General features: G+C 54.2%; 2 protein-coding genes across 5 annotated transcripts in view; one reads left to right on the top strand and one right to left on the bottom strand.

Moving 5' to 3' along the window:
- Window positions 1-7,484: 7,484 nt before the first annotated feature.
- RBP5 (retinol binding protein 5, cellular) lies at window positions 7,485-12,488 on the bottom strand. The gene is given in 4 exon segments (XM_008579249.1): window positions 7,485-7,875; window positions 8,332-8,433; window positions 10,538-10,716; window positions 11,005-12,488. Coding segments are annotated over 4 exon segments (408 nt in total). The 5' UTR covers window positions 11,078-12,488; the 3' UTR covers window positions 7,485-7,821.
- A 226-nt stretch (window positions 12,489-12,714) lies between these two features.
- The window catches only part of CLSTN3 (calsyntenin 3), a 26,969-nt gene continuing 26,068 nt past the window's right edge, over window positions 12,715-13,615 (top strand). For all 4 annotated transcript variants that reach the window (XM_008579248.1, XM_008579247.1, XM_008579246.1 and 1 more), the window contains exon 1: window positions 12,715-13,055. In XM_008579248.1, coding sequence (XP_008577470.1) covers window positions 12,959-13,055 — 97 coding nt within the window. In that variant the 5' untranslated portion in view covers window positions 12,715-12,958. The remainder of the gene's footprint in view (window positions 13,056-13,615) is intronic.

Raw genomic sequence — 13,615 nt, 5'->3', positions numbered from 1 at the left:
AAATGGGCGGGGCTCCACCTGAAGATGCTGGATATTCCTTTTAACAATTCCTAACAAAGGGGTGGTTCTCAGACAGTCCTCGGGTGGACCTTAAAGAGAAAGGAAAGGGGACAGCTGCCTATCTCTTACTCTACTCTCTAGACTTGCAGAGAGGCAGGTGCTGAGATGTGGGCCCCTGGTGCTGTGTGGTCAGATGGTGTCTGGGCTTAGAGTTAGGATGGGATACCTGTGAGCACTGAGTGTGAAGCCATGCTTTTTTTGTGGCTGGACACATTTTCACTTCTCTGAGTCCCCCCTGCCCCACCCCAATTCTTTTGCCAGCTTGGCAAATATTGAGGCTATGGTGGGAGTCATTTGTGATGAGATTCAAGGTTAAGAATATGTATTAGTTATCTGTTGTGTGTAACAGATCACCCCACACTCAGTTTAAAACAACAAACCTGTATTCTTTCCCACAGTTTCTGAGTCAGGAGTCCAGAAGGGGCTTAGATGGGTGGTTTTGGCTCAGGGTCTCTCAAAAGGCTTCAAAGAGTTGGCCAGGGCTGCCATCATCTGAAGGCTTGATGGGGCACGAGTTCTGCTCCTGATTGCTCCTCACATATGTTCCTCTTCACAGGACACTTGAGTGTCCTCATGACATAACAGCTGGCTCTCCCCCGAGTGATCCAAGAGGGAAATGGCAAATCAGAGGCCAAAATGTTTTAAAATCATAGTCTTGGAGGTGACATGGTATCACTTCTGTCATATTCTACTGGTCTCATAGACCGACCCTGATACAATGTGGAGGAGACTACACAGGGACTGGAATACCAGGAGCAGGGATCATTGGTGGCCATCTCGGAGTCTGGCAATCATAGAAGTAGACATATGATTTTAGTGCAATAAGTGTAGAAGATCAGTTAGCAGGATGTTAAATTTGCCAGGTATGGCTGTATTTCAGACGCACCCTCTCCTCTTCCATCTTAAGGTCTGAAGGGCCCTTTCATCCATCCGCATGCAGTAGCAGGTCTGAACAGATCAAAGTATGATGTGCAGGAGGCCAGACACAAGAGGAGGGAGGGTTTGGGAGGACAGCAAAGGGTCAAAAAGAAACAAGAAGCTATTGAAAAGGAGAGAGGGTGGGCAGGAAAGACAAGCCCAGGAAAGAATGTCCTTCCACTCCTGGGGAGGTTAACCAGAGTGTGCATCCTGAAAAGCTAGACCAGCAGATCCACCCAGCAGATTGCCCAGAGGAACAAGTTCCGAGGCTGGAGACTCCAGTTCCAAATCTCCCACATCCCATGGGCCCTGTGTGGGCTTTCATCCTGAAGCAAAGTCCTTTAGTGAAGGACTTTTTCAACACACTGCATGTGCGCCCTGCTTGCTAATAGCAAGGCAGTTCTGTTAAGTTCTCCTGCATCGTCCCCTCCTTCCACAATAAGCGGTTTATGGGTGAGGCCACACTTGTGCCCCAGATGATCGAGTTGTGTATTACTCTCTGTTCCATTTTCTTTTTGTTTCCTCCAAACTTTAATAAACCCTTTGTATTAGTCCTGTTTTGTTGCTTATAACAAAATACATAGAACTGGGTAGTTTATAAAGAAAATGAAGTTTATTGCTTACAGTTTCTGAGGCTGAAAAGTCCAAAGTCCATCTGGTGGTGGTGACAGTGACCCAGGGGTCTCACATTACAAGATGGTGGAAGCAGAGAGAGAGAGAGAGAGAGAGAGAGAGAGAGAAACAGACTCTCCTTTTCTTTTAAAGCCCTCAGCCATGCCCCTGACCACCATTTTTAATCCATTCACTACTGCACGGTCCTACAATCCAATCACCTTTTCAGGGCTCCACCTTTCAATGACCATAATAGTGTAGCCCACCCTCTTAACAGTCACAGTGGGGGCTAAGTTTCTAATACATAAAACTTGGGGGACACAATTCAAGCTTCAGGGCGTTTGGGGGGGACATAATTCAATACACTACACCCTTATTCAAATGGTTCACCTTGTTGCCTCTGTGCTACTCAGAAATAAGGGAGCGGTGGAGAGACGGGCTGGGAGTGGTGAGTGTCAGCAGTGTTAGGTGAGTGACCTCAAGGAGAGAGTGCTTTGTGATCCAGCTGCCCCTTCCCTTGTGGGTTCTCTCCATTGGGGAACCAGCAGGATGCATGTTAGTTACAGGAAGGGTGACAACGGTTTCCTCACAGCTGGGTCAAGGATGTGGAGCAAGCCTCTTCCAAAAGCAGCCGGAAGAGAGAGAAATCCAAGGCAGGGGTGGGTGTGGCCCGGTCACAGAGTAGCAGAGCTGAACAATCCCAGTCCTGTGAGGAAACTGAGGCACACAAGTGAAATAACTTGACCACGACCACACAGCAAGGCAGCAGCAGTGACTCCTCAGCGCTGCTGCTAGCTCTGCAGCATGCCGCCTGCCTGGTCAGAGAGAGGCCCCAGCTATGGTCAGGTGCACAGAGGAGAGGAGGAATGAGCTGCCGGCGCCCAGCCACACCGCAGCACACACTCCTGTCCCCGCACTGTGCACAGAGGTGGCGTGCGCAGGACAGAATCGTGTGGGGTACACACATTTGTGTGGAAGAACACCATTCAGCAGGATGGGACTGCTAGGCCCATGCCAAGGCATGAATGGAGGGGAGGCTGGAGCCCTGTCAGTGTAGGAAGATGACAGGGGACATTCTGCAGGAGATCAGGGACAAGAGGGAGGCCTCTCAGGCAATAGGAAAGTGTGAGAAGCAACGGGACAAATGGTAAGGAGCGGGGAGGGTCAAGTGGCTATGCCTGCTGCTGGTGGCTGCAGGGGTCCAGCCTGGTGCAGCCCCTGCTGCGGGTGCTTCAGTGTGTGTTGCTGGGGGTCTGAGGGGAGCCTGTGACTGTGTATAGTGTCGCAACAGTGGCGCTGGGGCTGTCTGCCCTGCACTGAAGCTTTCTCTTGGCTGGTGGGAAGGCACCAGTGGCTGTTGTGGGAGCAGAAGCGGGCACTGAGAGGCAGGCACAGGGCTCTGCAGGGCGGCACTGTCTGGGGTAGCACAGTTGGTCTTAACTGGGCATGGGGGCGGTAGGGCACAGTGAAAGATTATGGCTCTGGAACCCTGGGAAGGCCACACTCCCCTTCCTCCCCGTCATCCCCAGACGACCACCTGCCTGGATGGCCACAGTGAGGCCGTGCTGTCTCCAGCTCTCTGGTGTCAGTCACTTACACTTTGGTATGAGCAGGTCCCTGTATAACCTCAGGGGTACTGGCAGTTGACACCTTATCCTCAACTGTAGGCTACAAGGCTTTGCTTCCAGGTAAGAGACTTTCAACCACCCCGTGGAGAGGGCGGGGCAATGCGAGTCATAAGAGCTGACACGTGTCAGCGCTTCCTCTACTCCAGAGGCTCTGAGGGCTGACAGCACGTGGAATCTCCACACACCTCCTTGGAGGAATGATGGACTCTTGGTATTCCCTTGCATGGCTGGCAAAAGTGACTTATTTGCTGAAGGGTGGTGACTTGTCTATGCTCACACAGCTAATAACAGGTGGCAGTTTGACACCTGACCACTATGCAGTGCTCCCTCCCGATTTTGGGTGCATTTTAGGTCCATCTAGAGCCTCTGAGGCAAATGGTTTATCCATGAGCCCAATGGCCTGGCTATGACGGTGACCCTCTCTCTACTTGGGCACTGCCCACTGGAGACAGAACAGAGTCTCCTCAAGCTGCCCCTTCTCCCTAGTGGCCAGAGTACAAGTGAGGGCAAGGGAAGCGAGACTCGGGAGTGGGAGGTCTAGGGGGAGACAGGAGGCTTACATCCAGCTAGATGGAGGACCAGGGAGCCCTTGGGAAGGATAGAGGTCCCCTTGTTCCTGCTAGAAGGGTGAATGTGGAAGGTCAGCTCCATCTCATCCCCCTGGAACCTGAGCGGCCTCTGGTGGGGGTGGGCATTCAGTGTGGATAGAGCATAGGTGCCCACGGAGCTGGTCCAGGTCCACCTTGGTGGCTGAGATCTGGCAGAAGAGGAGGTGGGCCTGGTGGGTGCCTATTCTGGCCCCTGGTCAGGCAGGGTTCTCTGGGCAGCACTTGTACCCCTGGCCTCAGAGCCTTGACAATCACTGTTGTTTCTTTCTGCCATCCATGCAAACCCAGGTGGGCCACATCAGAGCCCCTTGATTTGCCCACCAGGTCCCCTCTCCCCTGGCCCCTTTGTCTCCTGCTGGACCTGCAAGGTCTCCCCATCCACACCTGTCCATAATCATGGATACAGCCTTAGATGGCTCTGAGTCAGTCCCTAGGGACCCTGGCAGTATGGGTGCTGTCATGACTGAGGGGGTTATGCCCAGGGTGAGGAGTTAGGGGAGTCTTTTCAGAGAGCTGGGTGGGGGTATTGGAGGTGGTCTCCAGGCTGGCCAGGGGCAGCAGGCTCCAGGAGGGGAGAGGCAGGCCACAGCCAGGGCAGCCCTTCCCCCATCTTCAGCCATGTGGGAGATTGCAGGCCTCTTACCTTGGGCACTTAAGCCTAGACCAGATGTGGTTCCTGCCTCTTAGGGAGTAACATCTGGGTTGAGGAAAGGGGCCAGATGGCCATGCCTCTGCTCTCTCTTGGAATCCTAGGATTTGTGGTGGCCTCTAGGGGTCTCCTGCTGCCAATAGGGAGTCCAACCATGTAGAGGATCAGGCTCCTGGCTGGGGTGACCTTTGAGCTTTAGAGCTGAGGAACTTTCTAGCTTCCACCTGAGTTTCTTTTTAATATACAGGTCTGGGCATGTGGGGGTGGGGGGCATGTGAGAGGTGGTGGCTGAAGGAAGAGGTGGGGCAGTTTGGGAGGCTAGACTTTGCTGCTCTGCTTCCTCTTGGGACCCCAGGCAGGACATGGAGCCTGTGTCCTCAGGCAGTACATGGTCCTTTGCTTCAGAGGGCGCATGCCTACACCCAGCCTCTGCGTCCACTGGTGGTCAGCTTCTTCTGGGGAGATGGATCTGGATTACCTGTGGTCTTTACAGGATCGTTTGGAGTTCAGGATGGAAGGTTGTCTGTGACGGTATGGTGCTACCTGGGTCTGGCAGAGTGGGAGTGGCGTATGGGCCTGGTGTTGGACTGACTTAGCAGGATGCAGTTTTCCCACCTCACATGGAAATAAACATTTAGGATTCCTGATCACTTCCTGGGGGTCTAAGACCCTGGTTAACAAAATCAACTCTACAGCTTTGTGTGCCCAGGAGAGGCCTGGTGTGGGACCCATCCATCTGTGGCCGTTGTCCCTTCCCCTGCCTTTTCTGCACTCACATGTTGGTCCTCTAGGTGACTATCTCTTCCCTGTGAGGATGAATGGAGGCATTTGAATGAAGGATAAGGATCTTTTGAGTGTGAGTATGTGGGCTGGGAATTGCAGTGTGTGCATTTATGTATGCATGCACATGCACGCACTGGAGAATGGAATGTCCAAGGAGACGATGGAGGAGAGAATTTGGAATATCTCCGGCTTCTGCTGCAGTGAGTGGCACTCCCTGCCATCTACAGGGGAAACAGCAGCTCCAGCTTCCCACAGTCTCAGTAGGTCGGAGCTGCCACCCCTGGAGATGCCTCTGCAGATGCTCAGCCCTCCCCTGGGTTTGTGTTCTTCCTTTGGAGCTCTCCAAGGCTCTTGTTGGAGTCTAGCTTCTGGGGGGGTGGGGGGTGACCGAGTGGAGGATGGGGACCTGCAGTGCCCATGGTCTGGACACACATGTCATGGGGAGTTTTGAAGAATTGAGCCCACTTAGCTTGGGTCTAACAGTCACCATGGGGGCCTCCTAGCTCCTGGATCAGGCCTTCTGGCAAGACTGCACAAGGGGTACTGGACTGACATGAATAGTACTGAGGACAGCCCTGCGGGGAGAGGCTTGGACTGCACTGTGAACTCAGAGAGCCAAGCCACTGCCCTGACCTGGTGACTTGTGCACATGGAACATCTTCTTGTGCCTTGGAAAGGGAGAAGGTAGGATCCAGCAGCCCTCAGAGCTTCTGTTGGGTGGCTCTGCTGGGAGGAGGGCTCTCCATTCCCCACTCTGCTGAGGACATCTGCAGAGAGGCTGGGCGGGAAATAAGCTATTCAGCTCAACTCTGAGTTCTTTTCCAAATTCATTCCAGGGTGTGCAGTAGGATCGGTATGGCAAGCCCAGTTCTTCTTGGCTGGAGCTCCAGTGACTGTCTGGTATATGTAGGGGCCTTAGCCATTGCAGGAAGAGGGGCCAAGGGTGCTCATCTGATGAGGACCAGGGACTTTCCAACACCCTCCGCCCGCCAACTCCTCTGCCAGGCTCTTTCCCCACCCCCAAAGTGAGCCCTCTTCTCTCTCACTCTTGCCCCTCAGTACTTTCTTTCCGAAGGTAGGGAGGTGGGGAGGAAGCAAGAGGCTGGAGCTTGCCCTGACCCTGAACATCCCCCATCCTTCTGGGTTTCTTTCCAGGGCAGCAACTCTGGGACCCTAGGGGAGGGGCCTTGCTGTCCTCAGCTCTCCCCCTTATTCCCTGTCCTCAGCCTTGCTGGCCTTTTTTTTTTTTTCCTTTTTGTCTTTTTTCGTGTCCGGCAATGGATCGCAACCCTCAGTGTCGCGCCCGTACCGGACCGGGACCAGCAACGGGATCGCAACCCTCGGTGCTGCTCCCACACCTCGCTCAGCCAGTGAGCGGGAACCGGTCTGTATGTAGGATCCGAACCCTCGGCGGGAGCGCCGCCATGCTCCCAAGCGGCGCACTGTAGCAGTGCGCCACGGGGCCGGCCCCAGCCTTGCTGGCCTTTAAGCAGAGGGTCCCTAGAGCCAGGTCTACTGTCTTCTCCGTACTGTGGCCTTCACATCTCCACACCCTCATCTTTGTATCCTGTGGCCTTGCATCCGCCATCTGCTTCCCATTGCAGTCTTTCCTGGCCTTCTTGCTGTCTGCTTTCCCAAGGCAGACATGGAGGCCAGGTCACTATTTAAAAGCTCTCAGCCTCCCTCAGCACCACACAAAGGTCTCACCCAGTCCTGTCCCTCCTGACCAACATATAGGATGGGAGCATAAAGTAGCCGGGATGCCTTCAGCTGTTGATAAATGTGGAGTCTGTTGAGTCCTGTGTGGGTGGGCCCATGCCTTGGGCCTGGGCCTGTGGAGTGCTTAAGGCTTTCTCGAGAAAAGGACAAGAAAATGGTCAAGAAGACTCTGCCAATAGCTCCTGTTTAATCTCTTGAACCCCAGTTGCAGTTTCCAAAGGTGCACCAGGATAGGATTTTCACTAACTCCCAAATGCCTTGAGCTTAGTTTTTTCTTTTTTCCTTTTTTGTCTTTTTTCGTGTCCGGCAACGGATCGCAACCCTCAGTGTCACGCCCGTACCGGACCGGGACCGGCAACGGGATCGCAACCCTCGGTGTTGCTCCCGCACCTCGCTCAGCCAGTGAGCGGGAACCGGTCTGCATGTGGGATCCGAACCCTCAGTGGGAGCGCTGCTGTGCTCCCAAGCGGCGCACTACAGCAGTGCGCCACCGGGCCGGCCCTTAGTTTTTTCTTAGAAGGAAAATAAGAGGCCACACGAATGAGAGTGGAGACTGGTTGTTCTCAAGGGCCCTTTCCCTGTGCCTGTTTCTTTCATCCAGGAGGCCAGACCTTGAACTGAAAGTGAGGTTGCTATTGCTCAGCGGAGCCTGAGAAAGAAGGGACTTTGGCCTGGGGGCTGCAAGTTACAGATGAACATGGGGAGGGGTGAGGAGAGACCCAGAGAGAGGATAAATGGCCCAAGAAAGGGACTGCAGACCTGGCACATTCCGGGCTTGAAGAGGGCACAAGCCAGAGGGGTCTGTGGACTGGTGCTGTGTAGAGGGGCACCAGCTCCTGTCGGGTTACTTGACCTTCCTGAAGACCTGCTTGCACATGGCCTCCCTTGCAGTCAGTTCCTGGGGATACAGTAGGATTGATGAAGAGAGAGAAAGAGGGTTCTTGCTAGCCAGGGCTCCTTTCTCAAAGTTCCTGACCTCCGTTTAATCATTCAGGATACAGCAGCCAGAGTATTTGACGAATGGGGAATTGTACCATTGTACCAAATTGTCAACTTCTCACCCCAGAGGAAGGTAGCTGGGTCAGGGCATGTGAAACGGCTGTCTCCACCTCCTCAGTTGTGCTTTATGGGCGTTCATCTGACTCGTAGCCAGGGCCCACCATGGCCACTCTGTTTCTTCCACTCTTCTCAGTGCTTTCGTCTCCCCCCTTGGTCACTTCCTTGGAAGGGGGAGCAGGGTGGGGTGGGGGTTGGGTGGTAGACTGAGCTGGTTTGGGAAAGGGGATGCATCCTAGCTGGGGGTCCCTTGTCCAGAAACATTCATGTCTCCCCTCCCAGTCTTCAGTCAATCTACCAGATGCAACTCCTCTCCCTCCAGGCAGTGTTTCCAGCCTCAGTTGGGGACCTCCCCTTTCTGCACACACACCAGCTGGTCCTCCTCCTGGGTTACTATGGTCTGTAGGAGAAAGCAGGAATAAAGGAAGATTGAGAGGACGCTCTGTCTGGCTCCCCCTTTCACTCCACAGCAGATGCTCTCTGCTCCAGTCCCTTCATTCTGAGTGAGAGAGCTGCTCTGATTCAGCAGGACTCCCCTCCCCAGCTCCTAAAAGCCACTGATGGGGGACCCACAGTTGTCCACAGTGACCTATGGGGGACAGGAGGGGGGAAGTAGAATCACTGGAGGTGAAATTGGGGAGGGAGGTGAAGAATGGAGACTTTGTCTTTTGGATACCTCTGGCTGACCTGGAGGGACTTTTGGGAAAGAAGAGAGATTGGTTGGGAGTCTCACCAGGTAATCTCTTTTCTCCTGTTTCTCAGTTTCAAGGACAGCTGAAGTGTCCTTGGGAATGGCGCATCAACCCATCTGGGCTTGGGCGTTCCAGTCAACAGTTATGGAGCCCTCCCATAGGATAGACCCTGCTACAAAGGAGCTCAGAGTCTCAAACAGACGGAGGATCAGTAAATAGAAATGTATGATACTCGGCATGGGCGTGGGGGGTGACGGGCCAAGTCTCCAAGGAAGTTAGGAGTTAATTAGATTGGAGATAATGGGAAATTTCTAGCGAGAAAAGCAGCAGCATAAAGGTAAGAAAGAAGGGCAAATAGTTCTGAAGGGCTCTAACCTGGAGCGTGTATGGGAAGGACAAAAGAAGATTTGGCCCACGAAGACTCTGGTACGCTGTGTGAAGCATGTGGACTTTATCTGGAATACATTAGATTGTCATTGAAAGGATTCGAGTCAAGGAGTGACACGGTCACGTTTACATTTTAGATAGATCCTGTAGCTAAAGTATTCAGAGTAGATTAGAGGAGGGTTAAGATGGGGGCCAGTTTCAGGTACGAGGTGAGAAGCGAGGGTGTGAATGAAGGTGGTGACAGTGAAAAAGGCCAGGAAGGAACAGGCAGGAGCCGTTTAGAAGAACGATGCTCAATAGGAATCACGTGGGTCATAAATGCAAGCCACACACATAATTTACACATTTCTAAGAGCCATATTAGAAAAGTAGAAACAGGTGAAATTAATTTTAATACTGTATTTTACTTAACCTAAAATATATAACATATTGTAATTTCAGCATGTGATCAATATAAACATTTCTGAGATATTTTACATCTTTTTGGTATTGTTTTAAAATCCAGTGTGTATTTTATATTTGCAGCACATCTTGATTTGGACTAGTTACCTTTCAAGTGTTCAACAGACATATGGAATTAGTAGCTACTATCTTGGACAGTGCAGAAAAGTTACAGAGACTTCTTGACCAGTTAGGTGTAGCACGTGTGTGTATGAGTGTGTGAGCCTGTGTGTGTGTGCTGGGGGGGTACGGGGTTACCTCCCAGAAACAAGAGATACTGACCATGACTCCCAGGTTTCCGGTCTGGCTGGTTATTGTCATAAATGGAGATAATAAATATAAAAGTGTAGTAGGTTTGGGTAGGAAGATCACGAATTTGAGTTTGACATTTGGGGCATGAAAATGGAAATATTTTGCAGGCTGTTGAAAACATCACCCTGGAACTCAGGAGATGGCTCTAGATGGAGAATACATGTCAAGGGCAGGTTATAGATGGGAGCAGAAGGCATGGGTGTAGATGATTTAGCCCACGGGTGATGTACAGACAATAGAGAGATCAGGAAAACCCAGTTTATGGGATTAATAGGGAAACTAGGATCTGCAAAGGAGACCAAGAAGGAACATGAAAGAAGTAGAAAGAAATGTGGAGAGTGGGGTTATAGAGGCTAAAAGTAGAGACCCTGAGTGAGCAGCAGTGTCACAGGCTAGAGGGTGAGTAAATATTTGCTCACTGGCCTGGGGGCGGCTGCTCTTTCTGTCCATTAGGCTGGTGATAAGAGGGGGAAGGGAAGAAGTAAGAGAGAGTAGGGGGAACACCAGGAGTCTGTTAGTCCCAGATACTGATATCCGGGGGGACACCATGGCCTGCCCTGGTGATCATTGCCCCTGGTTCTGGCTGGGAGAGGTCACGTTGTTTTGTCCCAAATTGTTAGGAGGCACTTGCTCATCCCTCCACCCTCACACCCCCAGCCTAAGGAAAAGTACCTGGCATTTTCGTCCATCCACGATCTTTAGGTCTTCCTCAAATTCAGCTCCCACATCGAATTCCAAAATATAGCTGCGGAAGGTGCTGAGAGTCTTCACTGTCACGTGGTTGCCCTTATGGTCAATTTCCTTGTCGGGCCTCAGCAGCGGTGCTATCTTCTGCAGAGCCAGGTTGATGTCTGGGGGGGCATCTCTTAGCAAGGGTGCTGCCCGCCAGCCGGGAGACTCCCCACCTGCAGCCGCACCTCAGGGCTGTGAGCTTTCCCTAAGTTGGGTCACTGACAGTGGATTTAACCCCTCCTAGCAATGTCCCTGATTAGAAATGCATCCCAAGTCAGGTGCCAGCCTCCTGAGCTTTTTCACAATGTCCAACCTCAGCAGTCCCCCTTCTCAGTGGGACAGAGAGGCAGGAAGGGAGAGGAAAGAAGGGGAGTGAGAGGGGTTGGGGTTGGGGATGAGGCCATTACTCAGGGCTTGCAGGTAGTCCTCCATGTTCTTCTGTGAGAGAAAGCGGTAGTAGTCGGTGAGGTTGGGAGGCATTGTCTGGGCTGGCCAAGATGGAGATCAAGATTTCAGGAGAACACAGGAGACAGGGTGAGGAGGGGGAGTGGGTTGCGTGGCAGGTGAAGCTGAGAGACTCCAGGCCAGCCTCTACACACACTGAGACAGGAGTGTGTAAAGGTCCAATGACCAGGGCTTTTAAAGGGCTGTGGCCCTGTTGCAATAAGTACCTACCGGACTTCCTTCCTCCCCCGATGATGAGTTGGGGCTGGTGTCTGCAGCCTGAAGGAGGAGCAGAGACTTGGCAAAGTTGGGCCTGACCTCAGCTTTTCCTGAGGAAGGAACCTCGAGCAGGATCTGGGGTTGCCAGTTATCCCAAACTTCAGCCTTTCGGAAGGTCAGTTTTGGCCTCTGCTCCATTTCTGGCAGGCTTGGGAACCATCCCAGATCCCCGAGGGGCAGTCTTGCCTGGGAGGCAGCTGTGGCTGGACAGGCTATGTGGGTTGGGGATGAGTTCTAACAATATCCTGAGATCCTGGGACTGAGTCAGGGATCTTGAAAGGTTGAGGGGAGGAAGAGGGGACAGCCAGCTGGCCAGGAGCCACAGTGAAGAAACCCTGGAGCCCTTGCCCCACAGCTCCCTCAGACCATTGGCTGAATTGGGACCCCAAACTCACATTCAGATTCTTCGTCCCACAGGGCCATTAGGAGGGACACAGAGAGACTGCTCTTCTCAAGCACAGAGGGGGCTGTCAGCAGCTTGATGGGGTGTTGAGTTCAAAGTCCAGAGCAGAAGGGGAGGGAGGAGTTTGGTGGCTAATGTGGAGAATTTTATACTCTTTGGGTTGGGATACCGGGGTTTCCGTCTCCCTCCGAGTCACCGATCATGTCCGCAGCCCCCAGCCCTTGGAGAGCCCATGCTTACCAGACGTGTTCCCCTAGGGGTGGGGGTGGGGCACCTCAATTATTGTGCCCCGCCCCCACCTGCCCACGTCTCACTCAAAGCTGTCGACTTCCCTGGCTTCAGGATCTCCCGGCTGGCGCATCATGGTCTACGGTGGGAAATTCGGGAGAAGGAGGCGAGGAGGGTAGGCAGTGGGGAACAGGGCTGGCCTTGCAGCTGGGGGCGAGCCGTCCCGCAGGTGTGTGTGCGTGAGGCGTGCACGAAGGTCTGGCTCTTCCTCCAGCCAGAGCCCTGGCCATTGCCCTGCCCATCATCCGGTGGCTTCCGCAGAGACCCGGGCTGAGAACTGAACTGCCCGGGTGTCTGGGGTTCAGAATGAGGGTTTTACTTCGCAGCTCCCAGAAGGCGCGCAGCGGGGACTTGCTGAGGGAACGGGCTGTGAACAGAGGTTAAGGCAGGGTTGGGGGCGGTGACGTGCATACTGCCTCTCCTTGCCGCCGGCAGGTCTCCCTCCCCCCCTCCTGGCTTCTAGCCTCTCCATTCTCCCAACAGCCCTCTTACTTCCCACCCTCTCTATGGCTTTCCAGCTTCCTCCCTGGCCCCCGCAGTTCCTCTGCTCCCCCAGATTGCAGTCAGGGGGGAAAGCCGTAACCCAGTCTCCCGCCCCTGCTTCCCAGTCCCATTGGTTTCCTCCCCCGCAGCACCCGGCCCCCCACTCACCCGATTGGCCAGCGGCCCCATCAATCTTGCCCGGCTGTGCTGACGTCATCCTGCAGTAGCGCGGACGGGGTGGGAGTGAGCGCGGGGACGCTGGGCCGGAGGGAAGAAGCCCCTGCAAGCCCCCGCCTCAGCCACCCAACTTGGGGTCTGCGCAGCCTGCCGTATGGACTAGCGTGCACAGCAGGCTCCTTTCTGTCGCTGCCCTGCTGCCCTCTGTCTTCCCTCCCCTCCTCGGAGAGCCCTGCATCCCTCCCCCAAGGTGGAATAGGCTGGTTTGAGGCTCCCAGGGGAGAGCCATGGCCTGGCCCTGCCCTGCCGCACACCGCACCGCGACCCTCCTGCTGTTGCCCCTCCTGCTGGCCTCTCTGCTCCCGTCCAGCTCCTGTAACAAGGGTGAGTGAGGTTGTGGTGGGGGCTCTGAAAGGGGGCTATCAGGCAGGGCCATGTGGGGCAGAGGGAAGGGGGCGTCCAGGCTGTCTGGCACAGGCCAGGTGTCCCTTCCTCTTCTGACCATCCCCTTCCCAGCCATTTTCTTGGTTCGCTCCCTTCTCCTCTCCCTCACTCCCCCCTTGCCACATCCTCCTCCCATTTGGAGCAAGATGACCCCGTTCCTGTCCCCATTCCTGTCCTGGGTTCTCTCCCCGTCCCCCCAGTTTCTCCACGCTGGTAGGTATCTCAGGTCTCGGAAGGACTTGCCCCCGAGGGGTGCTCTCCGTTTTCACCGGGGTGTGGGCCCCCTGAGCGTGTGTGGCAGATCCATCTGCTTGTTTCCATCCATCCTGGGGAGACACTGCTGTTGCAGCTCAGCAATTCGGGGCACGTATGTGTTTGCGTGTTCCTCTGCACCCATAACCCCGTGCCTGCATCGCTGGGCGGTGGGGTACCAGAGCTGCCCTCTCTGGCAGACAGCAGATACACCGGGCTGGGTGGGGCTGGCGAGGCAGGCGGGGGGG

The sequence above is a fragment of the Galeopterus variegatus genome, unplaced genomic scaffold (genome assembly GCF_000696425.1).
Source record: "Galeopterus variegatus unplaced genomic scaffold, G_variegatus-3.0.2 Scaffold1841, whole genome shotgun sequence".
NCBI classification, from domain to species: domain Eukaryota; kingdom Metazoa; phylum Chordata; class Mammalia; order Dermoptera; family Cynocephalidae; genus Galeopterus; species Galeopterus variegatus.
This window is presented reverse-complemented; position numbering and strand designations above follow the sequence as displayed.